This window comes from Oryzias latipes, chromosome 6, assembly GCF_053564925.1.
Source record: "Oryzias latipes strain Hd-rR chromosome 6, Olatipes_Hd-rR_3.1".
In the NCBI taxonomy this organism is placed as follows: Eukaryota; Metazoa; Chordata; class Actinopteri; order Beloniformes; family Adrianichthyidae; genus Oryzias; species Oryzias latipes.
Genome location: NC_136242.1, coordinates 33,552,604 through 33,576,012, shown reverse-complemented (window position 1 = coordinate 33,576,012; position 23,409 = coordinate 33,552,604). Strand labels below are relative to the sequence as shown.

Genomic DNA, 23,409 nt, shown 5'->3' with positions numbered 1-23,409 from the left:
CTAAAGTGATGTTCCTGGTTTAGAAATGAGGCTAATCGAGGCATAAAAACCTGCAGCCCTGTGTTTGAACATTTCCACCGTGGACATGCCTCACTCATCCTGGTTTAGTCAGGCGGTCTGGAGGAAGCCTCCATCTTCTGGGGGGGGTCCTGTGGTTTGAGACATGGGTACATGGCACGTCTGGACTGTCATTTTCTATCAGTGAAAGGAGTGGCCGGACTCTGTCTTCGGTCGTGCTCTGTATAATAGAGCAACAAAGGCTGGTGAAAGCTGATCTCCTTTGCCTTTGTCCTTCCTCACTCTTTGTCTCTGAGCAGCTGTCCTGAGGTGGGTCCGAGTCCCCGCTCGCTCTCCGGTCCTGCACCTTTATCCAGAGTAGGTGGATGGATCTCGTTGGGGCTGCAGGCAGAAATGGCATTTGGTTTCTCCTGCCCTATCAAGTGAAGTTCACTGGAGGAAGGTTACAAAAGCTTTCAATAATCTGGAGGAGATCTTTGTCTCATTTCCAGGGCCTGCGAACTGGGCCGGGACCGTCCTGACAGCAGATAACACATGTAACTCTGTCGGCTCCTCTGGATGAGTTTCCCCTGCAGCTAGCTATGGGGGCCTTTGTCGGGGTTGCTTGTTTCCTGTGGTCTTCTAGATGTTGACTACGTTCAGGTCAGCCAGTCTTTGCTTTGAACCCCCTGTGGGGTGGGAGGGTCCACTGAGGACTTCCTCATTCTTCAGGTCTTGGTTTTCAAAGACGCATGTCTTGAATGAGTTTAATCCCTGCTGGTTTTGACGGGGATTGTGTGACAAGGAGACGGATTGGGTTTCAGGCGGCGGTTCCTCAACCAAAGTCATATATATTGAGATATTTTCATATGTTTGCAGTCAGGAGAAGTGAGTTTTGGGTCAGCAGAAGTCTCAGAAATTCCTTTTGAGAGGGACCTGAACGTGGCAAAGCCTTTAAGGTTTGTGTTTGGGCTGGGAAAGGCACAGAAATGTTTATCTGTAACTCACTTTAATCATCCAGGCCCCGCTGCACTGCAGCGAGCCGTCTGCAGCTCATTATTATGCCCGTTCGGTGCGACTGAGGCCCGACGGATTTTGTTGCATCAGGCAGAGAGCAAAGGAATTCAAAACCTCTAGTTCAGCGTTAAATTACCTCTCCTTTAATGTTTGCTTTGAGCTGTCAGCTTGGTACGATGCAGCACAAGAAACAGACTTCCACTCACTGAACAGAAAAGGCTCTCCTTCTTTGTTTACTTTTGGAAATATGTGTATCGTGCATAATAACGAACCGGGCCTGATGTAGCTCCAGTGTTTACAGCCCTCACACTCATTAGTGGTGTGTGTCTGGAGTCCGCTGTGCGTTGTGTCATAATAACAAATATATATCTCTTTGATTGTGGATTATGCTTTGATGTTAGTTGCAGAAGATCCTGCGCAAATGTATCTGCATTTTTAAACTGGGACGGTAACATTTTTAAACATTTCTCTGAGGTTTTCCAATTTATTGTGTGGTTCTTCAGAATCGGGTTTAGTGACAAGTTTCTGAAAGAGAAGATGTTTACGTGAAATGACTCTTTCCTCATCTTAAACCCTCTTAAGCAAAGACCCCCCTCCCAATGCTTCACCTGCCCCGAATTCTTTGGACTCAATATTCCTCAATATCACTGAACATCTTGCTTTCATTTGAACCCCCAGCCTGGTTTGCTTTTCTTTTAATCCTCAGCCTGAGAGCAGCTGCCTGCAGCTTCAAACCGAGGTTGTCAGGGATGACTTATGGGGTTACGGCGTTGCACCAGCAAACCAGACCCGAACAAAGCAGACATGAAAGAGGGCACCGGCACTTTTTAGAATGAAAAGAGTCCCGTGTTCAAGCTTATCTGGATCTTCAAGCTTCTGGAAATGTTTGTGTTCATTGAAGGAGTTAAGAAAAGAGGCCAAAACACTGAATCCATTCACAGCCTTAGAGTTTGATGTAATCAAATTCTGACTGAGAGATCCATTTAACACAGCAGCTCTGCTGAGGAGGATCAGTTCATTGAAATCACGTCAGACTCCACCCTGAGGATGAGGTTTACAGCACAGACACTGGCTGAATCCTGGCTGGGTGTGGAGAGGGAGCATTTCTCCTCCTCCAAAGGGGGTAACAAGAAAAAAAACCACTGACTTGGACTGTCCTCGTGGTTTCTCCGCTGCTCCCATAGATCCATATATCTGTTGTTTGATCTTCTTGACCGCTTCCTTTGACTTAACGTCATGAGATCTTCCACCGAGCAGAGAAGCTGTGCAGATTCACCCTAAAACTGGATGACAGATTGTAAACCCACATGCAGGCTTCTCAAATGTGAAAACATGGCAGAAATCTTAAATGAACACCTTTTTGAAGCATCATTGGCAGAAGCACAACAACAAAATGCCCATTCCCTTAGGCTACGTTCACACCGCAGGCTGAAACGACCCCATTCCGATTTTTTTGCCCCTATGCGACCTGCATCTGATCTTTTCATGACAGTCTGAATGACACAGATCCGATCTTTTCAAATGCGACCCAGGCCACTTGGGTATGTGTCCAAATCGATATGTATCCAATCTTTTCAAATGCGACCACCGTCTGACCGGCCAGGCCACATGTATCCAACCCGTACGTCATTGATACGCTACAAACGTCATCATTCTGCATTAAAGTAGGCAGGAACTAGATCATAAACATCAACCATGGTGGACGATGCTGCTGAGACCAGTCAGTGGAAGGGAAGTGAGGTCACCGACTGGATTAATATTTGGGGTGACAGCTCCATTCAGGCCAAACTCCAGGGCTCTTATTGCAACCAGGCGGTTTTTGAAAATATTTCCAGCTAAATGGCCGAGCGTGGTGTTGAACCTTCCCCGCAATGACTTTTTTTCCCCTTTCCGACCGTATTCAGAAGCGCCGGGGATCGAAGGCGGATCGTCCTCCGGGGTTCACTTCCCCGTTCGGACCCTCAGATTCTCCAGAACGGGTTAAAAAAGAGTCAACAGGATTTATTCTGGGGGAAACCTTCTTTTATTACTGTTCTCCTTCCTCCCTAACACACAACATAAATGCGCCCCCCCCCATTCTCTACCTTGCTGCATGCGCTCTCTCCTCTCTCTTACACACACATGCGCATGCGGCAGCAGCACATACACATCTCCATTCCACAACAGTGGGTCCAGACGATCCTGGCTCCAATGCCTTCTTAAAATGAGAAGATTGTTATTGTGCTGCTCCAACAACACTGTTGTTGACATCCATTGTTAATTGTTGGCTACTACTTCCGCAAACGAGTGACGTCGTTCACCGTTGAGTACTCCTCTGCGCATGCGGGTCACTTCTGGGTCATTTCACGGTCACACTGTAGATCACAAAAGTTTAGATTTAATTGGAAATGTGAACGGTCTTGCAAAAAAAATCGAATTTTTTCAAAAAATAGGAATTGAGCATTAAGCCCTGCAGTGTGAACGTAGGACTTTGACATCTGCCTAAGGCAGGGGTCGGCAACCTTTTTTACTCAAAGAGCCGTTTGGGACCGCCCTAATAAAAAGAAAGCACCCGGAGCCACAACCCGTTTTGATATCATTATATATATTATGCATGTATATATAATTCCAAGGTGCTCAGTACGTCGATCGCGATCAACCGGTCGATCTTCAATGACATGAGTGCGGGCCAGAAAAGATTTTTTTTTAAAAAGTACTTCATTAAAATCCACTAGCCAATCAAAATCCTCACTGAGAAGTGCGGGACTTGATTGACATGTAGATTGGCCAATCGGACATACGTCGCTGCAAATGCACATTGATTTGATTTGATTTGAAATGGTTTATTTCAAGCAATGAAGTAGAAATAATACACAACAGCAATATAATCATCAGTTATACATTCATACAGTAACTAATCAAACTTAGGATAATTAGACATATTAATAAATATTGCTTGAAAAGGACGCAAACTCTCAGACTGTCATCAGCGAGTTGGTCTCTGCCCCACGGCACGTCAAGTTCCCGGCAGAAGATCGGAGTGTTTATTGAAGCCGCCCCGCGTGTCTCCTCCTGCTATCAGCTCTGCAGGTCTCGCCCGATAAATACGAGCTCATTACAAAGCTGTTTTTTACGTGGCTCGCGCTTCGTGCGGAGCCATCAGCGCCTTTGAAATGCCATGAAAAATGAACAAACTAAAATAAAATTTAATTATTATAAAATACTCATTATTTTCCAAAGTCACAGGGAGCCACAAGAGATGGATGAAAGAGCCACATGTGGCTCCGGAGCCATGGGTTGCCGACCCCTGGCCTTAGGGAACGTACTCCATTGTTCCATTGGTTCCCTGTTGTTTTCACTAAACTATGCTAAATGCTAAAGTTTTGTGTGTTTTTTCTTGAAAAACACCCTGTTCTTGGCGATAATCCTAACTTTGGATTGCAATCAGCAAGCAGTAAACTCAGTTAAAATCTGAGTTTACGCCTAATTTTGTATTTTAGACATTAAGAAGAATCAACCAAGGTATTGGAAAAAGGACGAACCGAGCTGCTATTTTATTGTTAATATTATTGCAGTTTCACACATAAGACCTGCATAAGATAAGGCAAAAACATATCACTGTTCAGTGTTCCAATGATGATTTTGCAACAGTCTTTTTTTTTAACAAATGCAGCCGCCACATCTGACCTCATGAACAAGCAACCAATGAAGACCGTCGACTGAAGGATTTCCTTCAGACAGTGATGCAGAAATCCTCGTTATGCAAACTTTAACAAACACATTTGAAAGTCTGGGAGATTCTGATGCTGCTTAGGGTTCAGTCAAAGACAAGGTTGTCTGTGTGTGGACACAGTAGAGATTGTGTATTTAGCAAAGGCTTAAATGGGTGTGTGTATGCTTTTGTGTGTGTGTGTGTGTGTGGGTTGTACAAACTTTTATTTGTACTTTGTCTGGGGAGCCAGCTGCTCCTTTGCAGATAGGACACATTATCCATTCTCTCTGACCTTGAAAAAAGTATTTTACTTTGAAAAGGCCGGCCTGCTGGATGAGCCGAATGCTGAAAATGTCCGATTTTGTCTAAACCAACGCGAGTTTTTATGATGATGCGTATTTTGAAAAGATAGAAGTGATGACATTAAAATGAGTCTGTAAGTTAAACGTTCAGATTAGTACACTGTGGGGCTGGGCGATAAAAAGAAAATCTACAAATTTTTTTTTTAATTCGATTTCCGATTTTTCCTCGACCCCCCCCCACCACTTAAGGAAAGCAATAAGTACAAACGGCAGACAACTTAGAGCAAATTTTGCTTTTATTGAATCAAACGCAAGACAAATGTAACCCCAATTTCTGGGATTAATAATTAATAAGTGAACACACTTGGAATCATAGTTCAGTTTAAGATTTTTCTTCTTCTCACTCGCTTTTGGACTTGTGTCGTTTATATAATTTTGTCTTATATAAGTTTGTCTTGTCTTATTTTATATAATTTTATTGTTTTATATAATTTTTGTCTTATTTTGTTATTCTACACTTGTTTTCATTTGTCCAAAATAAAAAGGTTACTTAATGTCCCAGCTGTGTTTTAAGTCACACTTTGTCTTCTAGACCAGTGTTTTCCAACCAGTGTGCTGTGGGAGATGGTCAGGTGTGCCGTGGGAAATTACCCTCATTCACTGATCTAAAAACATTTTCCATCTCCAGGATATCAGCTCTGTGTTCATCCAAACATCCTGATAAAACACTGAGAAGTTAGGAATATGAAAGATCATAAAATACTTTTTTCTTTCTGTTTATTTGATTCTATTAAAGACGTTTTGATAAGAATGACGGTACCGCGATTTAGCTGCAGCTATGACTGTTTTTGGAAAAGTCCCGCCCCTTTAACTGTCTCCACCAATCATTCTTGGAGGCGTGTCTTTTAATTTAATCAAACCCAAGTGGTTAAAGTCTTCACTTCCTTGTTCCGATTTAGCAGATTAAGTCTCTCAGTTCCAACAAAAATACCAGCTAAAGCTCGTCTTTAGCGCTGTAGCTTTCCACAGAATGTGGTGTCAGACCGTGGAACAAGTGAACAAAACCATGAAGCTCAGAGACGCTTGTCTGTCTGCGTTCGGCGGCTGTTTGCACTACATCTCCCATGATGCATTGGGTTAAAGTGACAGCATCTCAGTGCACAATGAGTCGTCCTTTGACGTCCTGAAACCACAACGAACACACATCAACCACTTTTTAAATCTTCTGACTTAACTTTAATGACATCTTTTAGAAAAAAAACAGCTGCAACTTCCAGGTTTTTCTGCCACAATTATCACAAAAATGCAGGTGAGATCATGGAGGGGCTGTAGATCAATACACACTGGGAGTTTCTCCTTTTTTTTTAAATTTTTGGATGCTGGTGCTCTGTGGGATTTTAAAGTTTAAAGTTTGCCGTGGCTCAAAAAAGGTTGAAAAACACTGATGTAGACTAGAAGGAGACAAACATTCACCTTGAGAGTAGCACCATTTGGGAACAAACTTCCCACTCTCACCGGTAGCCATGTTGTTGCTCAGCTGTTTCGTGTGTGCTATGATGTTGCTGTTTGTTGCTTGCAATACCGCCGTGTGACACTAACGCTACGGAAGCCAAAAATGCACCATTACACAAAAACTCGATTTAGTTAATTTTGAAAATCGCCTGTAACAAAAAATTCGATTTTTCGCCCAAACCAAGCACACTGTAGAAAATTCGAAAACAAAGTCTCCATTGATTATAAATTGAACGTCTTGCTAACATTTATTAGCACAGATGGGACTTTTCTACCTCTGGGAGACGTTTCTGTTTCTTTCTTAAACGTGGTCAGTATCGCTGCTGCAACCAAACTTCAGCCTCCCATCAATCTGAGTGTGGAGTTTGGAGGTCCTCACCCACATCCACATGCTTCCATCTCTTTAGTGGGTTTGCAGCATGTGCCCTTCCCTTCAGAATTACAGGCCCGGTCTTGAATAGTGGGGTTGTTTGTCATGTGCCCCTCCAGTTACTCCGCAGGCGCAGCCCTGTGAAAGACCTAAAAAAAAACCTGCACATCATGCAAGGTGCTGCTTTATGTGGCGTTCAGTGACGAAAGAGAAAATAACACATGAGCAGAGAACGACACCAGTTCTCTTTTTTTGCCTCTTAGTCCTGCGTGGCCTGTAGAAAGCAGCTCACCAGTGGAAGCTTGGCCTGGAAGAAACTTCATTTTTCATTCAAAGAGGACTCATAATGAAGCCAAAACATAAAATTCTGTTGAAGAAACTGGAATGATCAGGCTTTAGAGATCTAGCATTACAAATGGGGGGAGAGCAACTCGCACAGCAGGAAATGGTTTGTTCTGAATGTCTACCTGTGGTGTCCCACTAGGGTCAGGATAAGGACTAAAACTATTTCATATTTTATACTCAACTATTTGTGTGAAGTATCCAAAGTACTGAACCCCATTTGTTTGCTGATGACACAAATCTGTTTTGCTCTGTCACTGATTCAAATAAGCTTATCAGAATTGTTACTACTGAATGTTATAAGATAAAAGTATGGTTTATTCTAAACACGTTTTCATTAGAAAAGGGCAAAACAAAAATTATGCTCTTTGGAAACACAATAAGTGATGCAAAAAGCAAAATGTTCCATAATGACATAGAGACATATGCTTCTTGGCTGCACGTAAATATGTGGGAATATCATCAGCCTTTATTTAGTCGGGACACGACTGGAAACACAAATCCACGTGATTGTTTGAACAGTTTCTAAGGACTGAGCGGCATTCCTGCTTTGAAAAGTTCACACACCGCCCCAGAGTCGCTGTGAGAGCTGGAAGTCCGAGCTCTGCTCGGACACACGGTTCTCCTCCTGAGTCCGGCAGCCTCTAACCCAGAGCGGCGGCACGGATTGCAGTCCGAAGTCTCCCACACATAACAAAAAAACAAAGCACACACGTAACAAAGCATCCTCCCTCCCCTCAAACACAAAGTTATTAATCCAGCTGCTCTGCTCAGAGACACAGTTCCCTCGGTCCACCGGGACCCGAGCCTGGACCGCCCAGGGTCCAGACGTCACAGGGCACAAAGCACTCCTCCCCGGCAGACCCCTCGTGAGGGGTGTAAGAGAGGGGAGAGGCGAAGAGCCAACGGGGCGAGAGTGGAGCGACGCTTCGCACCGGGCGTCCGCAGCGGGAGTCCGCAGAGCAGCCGGTCGGTCCTGTTTGAGCTCTAAAGCTTCTCTGGAGCGAAACACCGTCTATGCATGACGTTAAACCAGAGCAGAAGTGACACACGATCGGAATGAAACAATCGGCATTGCCCACCTATCTCGACCAGAAAGAAATTTTGATCCCAACGAGTCTGATCGGGGCAGACGGCGTGTTTACATGACGCATTTTTCTTCTGATCAGGCGTGCTTTCCGATTACTTTTGTCCATGGAAACGCAGCTAATGAGCTTTAAATCTGTGGGTTTGTGAGCGACAAAAAGCTTTTGTGTTAATGTGTGGAATAGTTTTTCGTGTCGATGTGGTGGCTTCCTATTAAATAATTTGAAGCAAATACCTTTATGACTTCAAGGTGTTGAAAATCTCAGAATGCGTGTTCTTTAAATTCTTTTGAAATCCTACAGTGAAGCACAAAAGAAATGGAATATTAATTTGTACATAGCAAAGTATAAAAACTGTATTTAAATATAAAAGAGTACGCTCTTACCGGTAAGCTCTTAATTCCTCCCTTCCCCTGGTGAACAGACGGTTTGTGTTGGACCCTTATTGACACAAGTCATTCATTTAAATGTAATTGTTCTGTTACTTCTCTTCCTTACACATACTATTATTTAAAAAAAGGTCTGTTTGGAAAAAAATACTTTAAGAGAAAAAAGTCTGCTGAAGAATGTCCTTGGAATGTCCTTTAAACTGCTCAGTTTAAAAAACAAAAAACTTTAATGATTGCGAGCCCAGATCATTTACTTCCAACCTCCTGTTGGACCCATTATGACCTGATGCTGCAAACGTAATGTGACCATTCAAGCAAATTGAGCTTTGTCCAGATTTTAAAGAGAGGAATTATTGCTGAAAAATGTATAACTAGTAAAAAAATCATGATGCAAGTTTTGGCTCTAGTAGAAGAAGCTTTCAGAGAAGATGCTGCATGTTTTCCCTCCTCACTGGACTTACTTCAACTAGATCAGGTTTGAGACAAAAGCCTCAAAAGTTTAAAGTTTAGTTGTTGCTGTATGTTTCTGGTTTTTGTTTTTCATCCAGCAGAGTTTAAGTTCTAATGAAATAAGTTTATTATTTTTGGCGACTGTTTTATTTTGAAATACTAAAAGAAAACAGATCATTCATGAAAGACTTTGCTGCAGTCACATGACCTAAAAATGTGGGAGTTTCCGAAGTTATCCAGCTTTAAAGACGTCCCTATCGTTATAACGACCTTTTGTTAAAGCTTCAGTTTGGTATCATAACCTCTAATTCTGGAGGATTCTCCCTTTGGAATGGGCTCTTTATTTGGCTATATTATCTTCATTTATTTATTGGACCATGGTTCCAAACGTCAGCGCTTTCCTCAGTGCAGCTGAAGCGTCTGCCGGTTTGCTCCGACTACCTCCGGCTCCCACAGTCGAAAAACAGGCTTCAGAGGTTCAGAAATTGTGTGGCCCAGTGGTGGACTGGTGAACTGTCCAGGGTGTTCCCCACTTTTGTGCTTAAGTAGTTGGGATAGGCCCCAGCAACCCCTTCACAGGACAAAGCAGGAATAGAAGACGTATGTACAGTGGGGCAAAAAGGGTATTTAGTCAGCCACCAATTGTTCAGGTTCTCCCTCTTAAAAACATCAGAGAAGCCTCTAGTTTCCATCATAGATATACCTCAACACATCACTGCTCTAGAGGAGATCTGTATGGAGGAATGGGCCCAAAATATCAGCAAGAGTTTGTAAAAACCTTGTGAAGACCAAACATTACAAATAAATTCTTTAGAAATCTAACAAAGTTGAGGTATACCTATGATTAAACATTACAGGCCTCACTGTGGTTGGTGCAGTTATGTACTGACTTTAACAGGGAAGCTTGTTGAACCTTCTGCTGGTGCTGGTGTCTCCATTTGGAGACATTCTGAGACTAAAAACCTTGAAAATGAAGCTGCGCATAATACATGAATTCCATTGTATGGGTCATAAATATGACAAAGCTGATGGTTAGAACAATACGGGCAAACATTCCACTGAATGTATGTTTATGGACAAACATTCATTTTCTTTCTCACTACGCGGGACAACATAGGAGACTGTAACAGTCTGTATTTGGATGTGTTTGTGCCTAAACACAAGAGCAAAGGTGATGGTGGCAGTGGGGGGTTGGAGGGTATTTTCCGGAATTATAGAAACAATCTATGGATCATTTTTTATTACCTGTACAAAATCAGTCTTCTTCTCTTAAGGGTTGATGCTTTTCATATGTCTGCACCTGTTTTCAATTTTTAATTTGGATTAGTCCCGGGTATGTACTTTTACTAACAGATAAAAGCCTTTTCACATCCGTTCCAGATGTTTCTTATGGCGTACACCCCCTTCTGCTCTCCAGCAACGCAGTGTTCTTTGTACTGGAGTACCAAACAAACATCCCAACTGTCAGGGCTGCAGACATGCCCAGCCACGTTCCTATCCTAAGGACAGCTGCGTTGATAAGTGACTTCCATGAAATAAAGGCTTCGGGCTTTCTCCATCTCTTGTATCTCCATTATCCCCTAACAAAAGCACAAAGGCAAATCAGACCCAAGGTAGAGTTTCTGGTGTCATTTGACCAAAAACAAAAATAAATCTGAGCCTGTTAACTATCTTTGTCCTGTTTGGTTTTCTTTTAAAACAGTTTCACGTAAAAATAAGAATAAAAAGTCCCTTTTATTCTTTTTCCCAAAAGTTACCAACTGTTGACACAACTGTGCAAACCTGTTCCTCAACAATAAATGCTAATGGAAAGAAGCCAAATCAGAAAAATCTGCTGATGTTTTAACAGAGAAACCCAGGGACCATCCTGTAACTACTGTTTCCTCCCCTTTGGCGCAGAATGGTTTTAAAACTTCATTTGTACGTTTACTCACGGCATCAGACACATTGCGGTGAACACAGATAAATGTGGGCCACTCCGCTTGATGGACCTCCACACCGGACTGATGCCCCAGAAAAATGTGGAGTAGTTAACCAGCGGCTGAGCAAACAGCCCTGCCTTTAAAATGAGATGTCTTCTCCAGCATTAAGCTCCTCTTTTGTTTTATTTGGCACAAATAGAATGATGGTTCCCTGATGGGCATCCTAAAGTCAGCAGTGAATGATCTGTCCTGCTAGCTGCAGGCCTCTCCTCTGTGGAGCGTTGCCTTAGAAACCGTAGCTTATTACCCCTAAGCTAGGTAGCCCGTCTGAATCTGGCAGAGATTTTTCCTTATTACTTATTGAAATGTATAGTAAAATATGAGTTTTCCTAGAGCTTCAAGTGTTTTTCCATTTCCAATCATGTATTCCCACTTGAGTTTTAATATATGTATATATATATATATATTCATTTTTTTTCATTCACCTTCTTTATCGTTTATTCCCTTTCGGGGTCACGGGGTTGCCGGAGCCTATCCCGGCCACTTGGGCGTAGGCAAGGGATGCCCTGGACTGGTCACCAGTCTGTCACAGGGTAGAAATTCCTCAATCACACATCCATTCGCTCTCACACTCACATATATGGACAATTTAGAGTTGCCAATCAACCTATGAAGCATGTTTTTGGACGGTGGGAGGAAGCTGGAGATCCCGGAGAAAACCCACGCATACACGGGGAGAACATGCAAACTCCACACAGAAAGGTCCCCCATTGATGTTGTGTTTTTCATGTCCCCCAGCCGGGACTTGAACCGGGGGCCTTCTTGCTGTGAGGCAAGAGCGCTAACCACTGCGCCACCGTGCAGCCCATATATAATCAAATCCGCCCAAAAAAAAAATAATATATATATATATATATATTTTTTGGGCGGATTTGATTTTGAGCCGTGCACACAGTTAGACGTCACAGTTGAATTGGTTCTAAATCAAGCCATAAACACCAGAGGGCACAAAGATCCCTGAACTCTTCAGGTTTTTTTTAAGCCCACGACACTCCTGAGCCCAACTGAAACTGCAAGTTAATCTTTACATCCTATTAAAGTATTGAAAATTATTGTTCTACATTGTTGAAGCTCCACTCCGATCGTCTTTTGATATGTTTTCAAAGCCTTACCAGTGGTTTTTTAATTATGGTAATGCTGTTTTTTGGCAATAATTAAACAAAAAACCTGTGTCGTTTTCTAGGACATGGTTTCTGGAGGGCGGCTGAAGTTCATTAGAAATTCCCCTCTGTGACTGTTGGCCTTCATTTACCATCATCCCTTTGTTTACACTTTGTCCTGCTAGCTACCAGCCCCCTCACAACCCCAACCTAACATTAGCGAGGGAACAAAGATGGCAAACAATATCAGAGGTATCCAGGCGCTATGCCTGCATAATAAATCGCAAATTTATCGTTATTGCGATACCAAGCTGTGCAATATGCATATTGCAAAAGATGGCGAAAATTGCAATAAATGGTTACCTTAAATGTGCCTAAAACAATCTTATGGTAGCTTGAAGTAATTGGCGAATCAACAAAATCCTTTCATGCATTTGACCAATCAGACGGAGCCCTTTAATGTTAGATTTTCGCCTCCTATGTAGACTAGGCTCATTTAGAGTATAATTTAAGTTATTTTGACTCTTATTTAAGTTAAACTGCAGTGAAATAGAAATGATGTATTTGGTTGTTTTGCTATTTGTTCATTTATCGCAAGTTATATCGTCATCGCAATATTAATCACTAATATCGCGAGTTTTCCTCATATGGTGCAGCCCTACCAGCCGCACAGTTCTGATCCAGATTCAGGCTCAGACGAGGAAAACAAAGACGTATATGGATCTGGTCGTCTTTAAATGAATTTCTTGGAATGGAGCAAAGAAGGGAGCTTCTGGTCCGCCAAATGTAGTTGGCGGTTAGTGCAATGTAATTTAAATGGCACTTTTTAGCCTTTCAAAGTGGAGTACACTTAAGGAAATAATGAAAAAAAAACAGAATCATGTAAAAAGAGAGTCCACACACACACCAGTGAATTGAATAAAATGCTTAGGAAGGCAATGTAGGCAATGTTAATCTTTCCTTTCTTTATCCCTTGTGCTATCTTGTGGGGTCTAGATGACCCCACTCCCAATGTTAACGTGCCTCCAAGGCATGCTAAAAGTCCCAAAAACCCCATTTCCATTGGAGTGGGTGTTCAGAGGAGCTTTCCACGGTTCTCTGGAGGGCTGGAACCTGCAGTTCCACTGGAAGTCTCTGCTGTTCTTGAAGCCGCTAACATGTCAGTCCGCAACAGTACCAGGAACCACATCGCCTGTCCTATAATATTTTGAGATTAAACAATGTTTGTAATCTGATGGTACCTTTTGGAAATGTGACCTATTTTTCCCTTTTGTCAGTTATTTTATGGTAGCTTAACGGCTCTAAGCTGGGAGGTGGGAATACTCTAAATATTGAGATTTTACACTATGAAATGATGTTGCACGACTGGAGTTTAAGTAAATGCATAAACGAAAAGAGTAAAAGTGGAAAACAATAAAATGATATGATACACAGTGGGAGCAAAATGACGATAAACAGCTGTTAAAATGAAGTAACTGCTTCAAAATATCCAGTCTTGGGGAAAAAACATAACTTCCAAAACTTAATGTACCTGACTAGACGAGTCAAACCATTTAACTACACAAGGAAGAGAAATCTCTGGCTCATTTGTGATGTCACTTTAGCTTGAATTGAAGGCTTATGATATTCTAGACATGAATCTGGAGTTTTTGTTTAACTTCTCGTCTCGTCTTGCATTCGGTCTCCAAAGGAGGCACAGACAACTCTCTGTGTCTCAAAACCTAGATGTGAAGCAGATGGTGAGGCTGAGCACCCCCCGAAGATCCCTCCCCAGGCCGCAACTGCTATTTCAGGTGCTGCCGATGAGCCACTCTGTGGATGGAAATGCAGCCCTGGGACCGACGGGCCACGGCATGTCCCACATAGCTTTTGGGTAAAACTAGGAGAGGACGTTAAAACTAAAAGTGAAGTTCTTGCTCTGGATCTCACGTGAGGGAAAAATCTAAACCTTGGTTTTGAGTGGAGTGGGAGGAAATGTTCTCTTTCTGGCTCTTTGGCAGCAGCTGAGTTGTTTTGACTGAAGCCCTGTTGTTCTTTCACTTGGTGGGGGGGACTATGGGCCAGTACCCGTCCTGCTTACAAGGCACTTCTGACAATAGAACAGGCCTATCTGGCAAATCAGAAGCTACTCTGACTGTGTACATGTTTGTTGCATTGAATGCGGTTCACAACTTCAGTGAATGATGTGATGTGTCGTCCAAAAGGGCTTTTGGAAAAAGCCCAGTTGAGAAACAAAAGGGCTTTGGACCCAACCAATAACCACAAAGGCGCAGAGGGCTCTCTCTATTCCACACGGATGCTTTTTTTGGGCCACACCGACCTGACATCTGTCAGCCGCTTGCTGACGCCTTTATGGACTCGCTTTATTCCTGCGAGCTGCTTTCTGTTTACGCCCACATCCTTGAATATGACTCTAAAACCTCTGCAGCTAATGAGACTTCCAGAGATGTTTTCGGTAGAAGAAAGGGGAGCGCGCTGCCCCTTTATGCCCCCCTCATGTCACACTCGTATGCGGAAAACACGGAGGCCTCCCACATGTGCTCACCATACAGAATGGCGGGAATGCCGACTGTAGTGGTAGATGAATCCCCTGTGGTGCTTCCAGCCTCTAAACACTTTGGATTATAACAGTTGGATATCTGAAACATTGAAGTGTCCAAGTGTCAACCTCTTCTTATGGTGTTAGCTTTTGAAAAAGCCAAAGAGACACCCGTCAGAGCTCTTAGCATGGGGGCTCTTGAAGGCCCCACCTTGATCAAAGGGGGATTCTTGACGGGGTTCAACAGCAAAGTAACGTCGTCTGTCATTTCACATATTTGTGGGATTAAATGAGCTGGTCTGTCTCTCATTTAACTGTCAGATCATAATATGGGATCACAGCTCACAATAACAAGTACAAACATGAAAATGTTTCTGTGACAAGAACTTTGGGGATTTGGTCTCTGACTATACTCCTTTTTAGTTTGAAAGCAGTTTCTGGAATTCGCTCTGACGTTTGAAAGCGGTTCTTCCTGTTTCTCAGCTACATCGCCATAATATTCCCTAATCAGCAATAATCTAATGATCAGATCAGATTAGGATACTTAAATCCTCTGTGGGTAGATTGATGTTTTCTAATTTACCAGCTCAACTTCCAACGGCATCAGTAAACTTCTCTGACTAACAACGACAGAGAAAGTGCTCAAAGTTTCCTTTAAATGTTCAACATTCACATTGAAATGACAAAGCATCCTGTTGACAGAAACTACAAAGCTCAATTTATGAAAATAAATAAATGAAATTGTTTGCAACAGAGCCTAAACTGATAAAGCTGTCTGTGATGTTAAAGCCATTAGGTTTATGAGAATGTTCCGGTGAGTTTGGCAGCCGTGCCTCCTCGTGGAGCGAGCCGCTCCTGTAATTTCCTCTGACAGGTGGCTGCCTTCTAGGATTCATTTCCTGATATGTCAGCGCGGTGCGTCCGCTCTCGCGGCCGCGGCCTGACTTGGAAAATAAATGATTTAATGAGTTTCCTTGTGCAGTCATGAGTGTAATAGTGTCAAATGATCCAGCAGTCTTCATCTCAGCGCTGCCGTGACTTTGTTCTAATTCTGACATACTGGCAATGATCCAACTACAAACCTGGACTGTTCACTCGATCTCCCTTAAGATTATTATTATTATTATTTTTCTTTTGTTGGCATCACAACTTTAGTTTGTAGTTTTGTGTAAGCTGTTGTGCTGTTGTCGACATCCTACTGTCTGTCATGAGGACGAGTTTTTCTACGGCTGAATGGCTGCCGCCTCCTGAAGATTCCTGTTTTAATCAGGATTTTATTGATCTTTTAAGTAGTTCTGCTGACAAACTATCGATTATGGTTCAGAAAACCACAGAGGGACACTTTGAAATTTAAATCTAGCATTTTATTTTTAGGTACGGTTTCTTTTTTTGAATGATTGGTTTCCTAAATCGAACCAAATCTCTTGCTGGAAATATACGTTGTTTAATAAATTTAACGCGTTTAATAGAATAGAATAGAATAGAATAGAATAGAATTAAATAGGGATATTTCTGAAGCTATCTTCACACCGCACTCTGCAACTCACATTTAAGCGACCGCTTTAAATGAAAAGGTCATGTAAACGTACGTGATCTCGCGTCACTACGCAGGTTTTTAGAGTCCGATCATGGGCTCTATGAACCAATCGGGCATTCATTGATCTGATTCATTGATGCTGTAAGTTCAACAGGTTCAACTTCTTCATGCCTGATCAGGGCACTATGACCAATTGGGAATTCGGATTTGATTGATGTGTACGTAACGTCCTTTTCAAAACACTGACGTATCGATCGTTGTGACAATGATCACGACGGTCAAATGAATAGTTGCATTTTGTGCTCGGCTGGATTAATATGACACCCAGGCGATCATTCATTGGAAAAGAGCTACGAAAACAAAAAGCCCGGAGTAAGATCTGCAGGATTTGCAACGCTTAGACTTTTCACATCAAGTTTCAGCCAACTGTAGGAGGCCGACAAGCACCAGTAAACAGTAAAAACAGATAAGAAGCGGACTCCCCCTCCCTAGCGCCCCCTTCGTGTCCCGTGTGAACACCACTGGCTGAATGCGCTTCATGAAACTGCGTATAGCGTCTTCTTTGACGCCGGCTTAAACGCAGCATGAAAAGTCTTGTATCTAAACACATGTATATGCCGCGTTTTGGGGTTCAAACACCTGCACACCTCCTCAAACGTTGCTTCGCACGCTTTTCTGACCGTAAAAAAAAAGTGCATTAAAAGTTAAAGCAGGTTGACGTTTGGCCAATCAGATACTTATATTTAGTAGTGACATTTGGATGATTTCAGCTTTAATTCACGGAAGTGCCAACCGTTGGAAAATTGATCATGGAGGATAAATTAACAATAGTGGTTCATCCGAGTCACGATTCCAGCTCACAAATGATTTATTTCAAAACATTTCCATTGAGTTTCAATAATATTGCTAAGCCTCTCCACTCCTATAAGTAGATACAATCAGAGTCTAGTGTCCTACTGATATTTTAATGCAAACATATCCAAACTTCTAGATTTAAACTTTGATCTGAGGCAGTTTGAACAGTTTTCTGCTTCACTAAAAACGTTCATAGTAAGGGTTAATGGCCGACGATCAGAAATTAATGCACGATGCTGTGCGTTAATGCTGATAATGCACACTTTGAAGGCCATTAACCCGCTTATACCATGGTCCATATTCAACCAGTTTTTAGTACTTGATTCTTGTTATTTCTTTCGGTTTGGATCGCTTTTTTCACAAAAAGTGGACTATTTGTTGCGCCTCGCTGCTCCGACCTTCAATCCCAACTGCAACGACAAAGCAAAGCAACATATATGCTGGTCGTCACGATGGGTCACATCAGTTCAGAGAGAAAGTTCCAGATGTTGAAGATAGTTTGTTTGAAAGAAGCCAGCGCAGTGATACAGAACATTTTAGCTATGTGACCGGAACTTCTTTTTTAGGCGTGCGGTTATCCCTGTGTTTTAATGCACACCCAGCAGCCAATCAGAATCGAGTATTCACCCGGACCGTGGTATAACATGTAATAACTTGTTTAGGTTCAAAAGCCTTCAATGTATGTCGCTAAACCACCTAATTACTGCTTTCTCTGCAGCTCTGACTCACGCCACTTCCTGGAAGAATAAATTATGCAAGCGCATCCAAGAAACACAAAAGAAACAAAATATGTGACCACAAAAGCTTTGTGTGTTTGCTAGCGTGATTGTACTGTTCAGGGCCTCAACTCAACTAAACAATTGAAAGGGGGACACTCAAAGCAGCTTGGTTTCCGTAAGAAAATGAGGCGGAGGGCATGGAGACTGCGTGTTTGTCTCAACACCCTGCTCATTGTTTGGTACAGTGCGACAAAACGACTTATTTCAGCTCTAATGAAGCACTGGCGAGCAGTTCTGCCAACCGCCGTTGAGCCTATACAAGACCAAGAACCATCCAGAACAAGGTGCACTGGGCCAATAGACTGTTGCAGGGGTATATTTCCTCTTCTTGCTCATCATCAGATGTTAGATATATAATGAAAATAAGCTGCACCATAACTACTGTGAAGTGGGTGCTGTGGGCCTCTCTGCATTGCTGAAGGACCTTTGTGACTTCACCAAATCAATTCTGCAAATCAAAGTATCATCAAGTGTTCTTTTTTAGCTGCCCTGTGTTTATTTCACTCCCTCCTCCAACTCCACTTATCTAGTGCTTCTCTTTCTGTTTTTCAGAGATCCGGGCTCAGCTGTTGGAGCAGCAGAAATGCCTGGACCAGCAGACGGACATGCGGGTCCAACTGCTTCAGGACCTCCAGGACTTTTTCAGAAAGAAGGCAGAGATTGAGATGGATTATTCCAGAAACCTGGAGAAGCTGGCCGAGCGCTTCATGGCGAAGACTCGCAGCACCAAGGATCACCAGCAGTACAAGTGAGGAGAAGATGTTTGGGTGTTTTTTTTTTTTCTGTCACACTCTGCTCGTCTTTGGCAAAGTCCAATTCTAATGAAGCGTAAGCCTATTGAACCTTAAAGCCGGGTCAGGCTTGATGATGTTTTTGGTGTTGTAAAGAAAATTACGCTTAAAACTGTATTTATTTATTGGAGCAGACAAAAAATGCCACAAGAAGAGGAGCTTATTTGTGAAAAGAAGCTGTGAGGGGCACGAGCTCTCTGCTCTGAACTCTCAGCAACGGTAAAGGGGGGCGGGGTTGCTTTGCGCCAACGGTCCCACCCGCAGCTCCGAAGTGACTTTCTAATGAAGAAACTATGAAAACAAAACACATTTTTCCTATAAAACGGTACAATCATGATTTAAAACAAACAAACACAGGTAATTCTTCGAAATTAGATCAGAAGACGATTGGAGTGGGACTTTAAGGCGAATCCGACTTACTTCCCTCCCCCGACGGCTTTCCCCCCCAAGCAGAGACATATGGAAAAATGGTGTCTTTAGATTCGAGCGTTACCACTACCTTTTGATGACATCATCAATAGTTGTCGCGCTTATACGCCAGCACTTTGATAATACATAACAACATTGGTTTTATAACTTTAAAACGTCATGCAAAAAACAGAAAAATCCTAACTTTAAAATGAAATGTAAACTTCTGTGCTTCAGAGCAAACCCCTGTGAAAAAATGGGATTCTCCTTCCATGACAGAATTCTGTTAGAAAATCAAAAATTTCCTTCGTTTTGAATGTGTTTTCTGGGTTTTAAAGTTATTCATCAAAACGATGAAAAATTCTAGATGTCTGTTCTAACTTTGAGAATTGAAGAAAACTGCTGGATTTTCATTGAAATGTGTCATTGAGCTCTTTGAAGACAGTTTTCTGAGCGAAAGTAGATGCACCATTAAAGTCTTCCTTTTTCTCTTCCTCTCCTCTTTCCTGATCCCTCATTCCTTTCTTTGTACTCTGTGTGCATCACAGTTTGAGTCTCCTTTTTATAGATCTTGACACAGTTAATGGGTGGCTTAGATTTTGACCGTATTGCAGCGGAGAGTTTTACTCAGACATGAACTCACTTTTTAATGTGGCAGAGGGAGCAGAAATCATAATAACATATCTATTTGTGTGGAGAAGTCTCCTCTTTCTGTCTGATTCTGCGATGGCTTTAGCAGCTGAGAGCCCGCAGAAAGACTCCAGTGTGGCGTCTGTGCTCGTGGTGGTTTCCTCCGTGTGATGTACCGTCTGGTCCATTACAGGGTAAACATTATGCAAGTGGCTGTGTGTTCATGCTGGTCTTTTGAAAAAACATTAAAAGTCTTCCTGCGAGCTTTAAATGACTCATTTAAAGCTTCGCACAGGAAGGCCTCGGTAACTCGGGGGTTGTTTTCCTCTGCACACGTTCGGCGGGTTAACCAGGATGTTTTTATTCCTTCTCTGCAGCCTCAAGGCACTTTGAGTTTGTCAAACTTGTCATGTTGACTGACGATGAACATCTACTTTAGCGGCATTTTTCAGTTCATTTTGCAAAGCCGATGACGTGCTGAGAAAAAGCACTTTTCTCCCTTCCAACAATCATAATTAATGATCATTTTTTCATGGTTGTTGGTCATTTCAGTTATAGCCAGACCTGGATGTCACAGCCGTTTATTTTTAATGACTGTTTGCAGAAACTACTAACTGATAAATGGCCTCTACTTGTATGGCGCTCTTCTACCGTAAAGCGCTTTATTGTCTCCCGTGCACACGCACAGTCACACTCCCATAAATGGCTTCTGCCCGGAACCACCTGGTTGGCCTGGAAGACGGGCAGGCAAGCAAGAACTGAACCTGTGACCTTTCAACCTACCGCTGCACCACAGCTGCCACCAAAGTGCGAATGACTCTCTTCTCGATTTAATCATTTAGCCTGATTCAGCAGGAGGGAATGCAGGCAAATGACTGATGGAGCTTTTCAGGCAAAATCCATTTTTTGAGCTTTTTCGTGTTTTAGAATGTCCGAGCCCCAATGAAAAGCGGTATTTTTGATCCGTTGTGAAAACACGTTGTGACGTAGACCAGTGAAGACCCGCCCTTCCAGGAAGAGTCTGCGCTCCCAGCACCGCCCCCCAGGCTAACAGACACACCCACTTTCTACATTTCATTCAATTGTGACTACATAGTTTGTATAAAAGAGAGATTGTTTGATCAATATTCATTTTTGGCCGTGTTTATTTTCTTCTTGAGAAAAAGCCTTTGAATGAAACGTTTACCTGAGGTTCCCTTTGAGGCGGCTGGACCGCCCTGTTGGTTGGTCACTAACCAGACCTTGGCTTTAATGACTTTTGAAGACTTTGGTGTTTGGTGTTAATTATCCATCCTGGTCAGCGTGCTGCTCCTGAATGCAGCCACATTGTATCTCTGGATGAAGATCATGCCGACAGGAGAACAGTTGATGATGGCGTTCCCGCCTCATGGAGGTCCTCCTTTCCTTGAGCCTTTCCGGGTCATGGCTCGCTGCCTGTCAAACCCAGATCCTGGACTGCTTGGGGAGGCGTGGTGGTGGTTAGGGTTTGTGAAAGTGAATCCCCAAAAACGTTCTTTCTATTTTTTACGAGACGGTTTATACATCGAGGCATTTGGCAGGACGCCATGAGGATGTTGCTTTTGTCTGCAGGTTATTCATTACCTGACAGTCTGATTACATAAGTCTGCTTTAGGTCACGCTCTCTAAACATACGATAACTGATAAGTTCTTATATTTGTTCCTTGAACATATTTGGCCAACCGGCCTGCTTCATTTAAAACGGTTAGAATTCCCCGTTTTTTGCATTATTAAGGTGATTGTTTGTGAATCTCATCAACTATTGATGAGATCGTTTCCTATCTTGTGGTGACCAGAGGAAAACCTGTTCCTGTCACACATCCTGGTTTGGAGATATGTCCGTTCTCTGATGCACAGAGGATTATGGGAAGAGCTGATGCAGCTCCAATGGGGCTTCATTTATTTCTGTTTTTCCCTGAATTCTCATTCTCTGCAAACCCTTTTTTTTTTTCATGCCGTCTAAAAATGCGGTTAGATGTTTTTGTGCGGCTCGGCCTTTATGCCGCTCAGCCAGCGTCCTGTTTTCGTGCTGTCCAGAACCTTTCAGCGTTGGTGTCCGTCAGTCCTTTGATTCTTTTCTGCTCTTCCAGCACATGGACCCCCAGCGCTGACAGTAAGTTCAGGGCCGGGTCAGCTTCAGAGCTTCACCTGTTGTGTTGACAAGTGCTGCCTGTATATGCAAACCGACTTTGTGAAGGGGGGCAGAGGCGAATCTCCATATGGTTCCTGCCAAACTTGACCTTCGCCCGGGTCTTTATAGCCTCCTGAGCAGAAACGTGGAGTTTTGCCGGCTAGAAGAGCGTTACAGATGAACCCAGAGGAAATCTGTCTGCCGGCCCGGGCTTCCACAGCTCGCTCCGGCCTGGACAGCAAGTTGAAGGCAGCAAGCTCAAACCACAGGAAATGAATCCCAGCTCTGCTACATCCTTCTCTATTCTTATCCATTTACCTCACTGTCCTTTTCCGTTCTTGGCTGGTTCTTCTTTTACTTCTACAGGATGTCTGAAACAGCACCTGTGGCTTCCGTAACGTCATATTTAACTGAAGGACTCTAGTAGAAAATGATGTGGAACAGTCACATGTCAGAGTTTTCTGTCCTTCACCACGTCTGCCTTATTTTAGCCGATGGGTTGATCGACTCTGAAGGAGACGTCTGCTGTGTTTTAATGACAGGTTCTGGTTCTCCTCAGGTGTTCTTGTACATCCTGCTTATAAAAGAGCTTCACATAAATCACGGGCTCATATTTTCACGATGCGTCAGTCTGCTTCTCTGCTAAGGGAGTTATGGGCTGAGGGGTTTTTGCTTGTTAAATCCTGTGGAGATGAATTTATGTTTGACCTCTGAACGTTTTCTCTCTGGTTTGTTCCAGGAAAGACCAGAACCTGCTGTCGCCGGTCAACTGCTGGTACCTGCTCCTGAACCAGGTGAGGAGGGAGAGTAAGGACCACGCCACCCTGAGCGACATCTACCTCAACAACGTCATCATGAGGTTCATGCAGATCAGTGAGGACTCCACGCGGCTGCTCAAGAAGGTGAGGAAGGAGCTAACCTGCCCAACGTGGTTCAAGCTTTATCCTCTGTTTAAAACACGCGACAGACGAACCACGAGGGCTTAGGAGAGGATTCCTTTGGCTTTAAATGATGAAGATGATGTTCCTTAAATTTAGCCTTTTAATCGAAGGTTTTTTTAATTAATGGGCGGTTACGTCTCTCTTCAGGGAGGAGGGAGAAAATATGTAACGTACAGGAAAAAATGTATAACCGGGCGGGGTCAAAGTTGGCCACACAGCCGTTTATTCGGGTGACACAACACAAGAATCAAAGAAACTATCCAACAAAACACCAAAGGCGGAATAGGTGATGAGATATCTTAAATTCTCAGGATTTATAGCAAGAAATCTGTTACAGAAATCCAAACAAGATTAAATGTAACGGAAGGACATAAACTAAGAGGCTTTCACTGGCTAAGGCCAGGCAGACAGGAGGGGCGGGCTGAAGAAACACATTCCTCTCAGGAGCAGAGGATTCTGGGAGCTTTTTAAAGCTTCCCTCCCAGCCAAGCGATTGGTAGAGAGTGGCAGCCTCAATCAGACCTGCGACCAGTGGCCACCACG

The 23,409-nt window shown here is 43.1% G+C and overlaps 1 protein-coding gene across 5 annotated transcripts in view; it reads left to right on the top strand.

The window, feature by feature from the left end:
* The window catches only part of srgap1a (SLIT-ROBO Rho GTPase activating protein 1a), a 73,380-nt gene that overhangs the window by 7,916 nt on the left and 42,055 nt on the right, over positions 1 to 23,409 (top strand). For all 5 annotated transcript variants that reach the window (XM_023956102.2, XM_078949104.1, XM_023956101.2 and 2 more), the window contains exons 2-3: positions 18,500 to 18,695; positions 22,665 to 22,827. In XM_023956102.2, coding sequence (XP_023811870.1) covers positions 18,500 to 18,695; positions 22,665 to 22,827 — 359 coding nt within the window. The remainder of the gene's footprint in view (positions 1 to 18,499; positions 18,696 to 22,664; positions 22,828 to 23,409) is intronic.